At 36.0% G+C, this 2066-nt stretch overlaps 1 protein-coding gene across 1 annotated transcript; it reads left to right on the top strand.

The window, feature by feature from the left end:
* Positions 1-647: 647 nt before the first annotated feature.
* LOC107081457 (cytochrome P450 2J1-like) lies at positions 648-2058 on the top strand (the record flags this gene model as incomplete). The annotated part of the gene is made up of 3 exons (XM_015369631.1): positions 648-835; positions 981-1130; positions 1898-2058. Coding segments are annotated over 3 exons (499 nt in total), but the record flags the coding sequence as incomplete, so codon positions are not given.
* Between the last annotated feature and the right edge of the window lie 8 nt (positions 2059-2066).

Below are 2066 nucleotides of genomic sequence, written 5' to 3'. Positions count from 1 at the left end.
GAAACTTACTGAATTACAAAAAAACATTTAAAAAACAAACATGTTTCATTGATATATATACAAAAATTAATATTAGAAACTATATTTATCAAACATTATACTTGGCAAGTAAAAATTGCTTCTGGGCAAATGAAATGTGAGAGTCACTTGCCCGAATTGAGAAGACAACACAACATAGTGCTTAGTGCCTGGAAAAAATCTTTCATTCCTTTTGAAACAGCATGAAAAAGTCAGCTGAGTACAAAACATAGAGAGGGAAACAAGATGAAAAGGGACAAGAAGAGAGGGACAAAACCTAGAACAGATAATGGATGTCTATTCTATTAACATTTCTCTATCTGTATAATGGGTCTGTTTTATGTGTAGTCTTCTCAGTTCAGAGGGCCCCTGCCTGTCTTTGCTTAGGGCCCCAAATTTCCTAAATCCGCCCCTGACCGAGGTAGAAGGTAGTTAGTTTTGACAGAAGCACTGGCAGCTGTTGTGGTATCGCTGAAAATCCCAGAAGACTTGTTTCTAATAATGGAGGCGTTATTGAACTGTTCACATGGTAACATTACTCCTCATTATGTTGGATGGAATGCTGCCCGGGAGCACAAAACAAAAGTGTCCTCAGTCTCTTGAGATTTTTTTTCCTTCTTTGTGTTGAGTGATTCACCCATTCTTTATGCTCAGTTTGCAGAAAAGTACGGGGATGTTTTCAGCATTTGCCTCTTTGGTGAAAGAATTGTCATCATTAGTGGCTACAAGTTCACAAGGGAGGCTTTGGTCCAGCAAGGAGAGAACTTTGTAGATCGCCCCAGCATCCCAATCTTTGAAGACTTAATTGGACAGAAAGGTGCTATTTTTGGAAACATATGCCTAATCTGGCAGGTTTTGATAAAAAGTCATTATATATTTTCACACAAAAAAGGTATAAAGATGTTTCTTAATACAACAAGTCCTTCCATTCACCTTTTATGCAACACTGTTTTTGTTTTCAGGTCTTGTAGGTTCCAGTGGTCATTTATGGAAGACACAAAGGAGATTTGCTCTTCAAACACTCCGAAACTTTGGCCTGGGCAAGAAAACCATGGAGAGATCCATCCAACAAGAGTGCCAGTACCTCACAGAGGCTTTTGCTGAACATAAAGGCAAAGAACTGCATTAATATTTTTATAATCATTTGGAAATCTGTTTCTTCTATAACTTGTAACTGTGTTGCATAAGATAAAAAGCACATATAGTGAAACCCAAGTAGTTGTAGGATTCATTTAATAAATAAACAAATGTTCAAATATGGGTTCAACTTATTCAATTAGAAAAGATAAGGAATACTTGATTTTTCCATCAATTTATTACCTAAAGAGATATATTTGAAGTTTTTGTTTCTGTTCATTTGTAAAAAGATAACCTCAATATATATAGAGTTATCTGGCTCAATCCTTCAAATCAAATTTAATAAATACTTGAAATATATCCTCCTGTATTGAGAAGAATGTGTGTAATATAGTTTATCTATATAAACTAACATTTAAATTATATGACAAATTATTTTTGATGGTTCTGCAGTGTAGGAGGCAAAACGTCAAAGAAATAGTTTGGCCAGGGTGCACAGATCTGGTACCAGACTAAGGAAACCAAGCAACAGAAGGGAGGGTGATCTGTGAGGAGTGAGCAAGATTAGAATATAAATCAGTATAACTAGTAACTGCATAGGAAGCTCAGATCATGAAAAGAAATCTGATAAACCAAAAAACATTCAGAGGGTTTCCAATAACACGCACCAAGCATAGCTGTCACATTGGTTTGAAAATGCAGAATAAATTATCATAAATCCATTTGCATTTATTTATTTTGTTTGCTTTTTTTTTGTTTATAAATGTTTATAAGCTTAGTAGAAGTTTTCTCTCTGTTGCAGGTCAGCCCTTCAATTCCCAGACACTTGTGAACAACGCTGTGTCCAACATTATCTGCTGTTTGGTCTTTGGGAACAGATTTGAGTACAGTGACATGCAGCAGCAGGTGATTCTCCAAAGAATCAATGAGACTGTTCGTTTACAGGGAAGCATGGCAGTGCAGGTGAGTTC

Source organism: Cyprinodon variegatus, unplaced genomic scaffold (assembly GCF_000732505.1).
Source record: "Cyprinodon variegatus isolate N-32 unplaced genomic scaffold, C_variegatus-1.0 Scaffold5175, whole genome shotgun sequence".
Lineage (NCBI taxonomy): Eukaryota > Metazoa > Chordata > Actinopteri > Cyprinodontiformes > Cyprinodontidae > Cyprinodon > Cyprinodon variegatus.
Note: the sequence above shows the minus strand (reverse complement) of the source record. Positions and strands in the feature narration are given on the sequence as shown.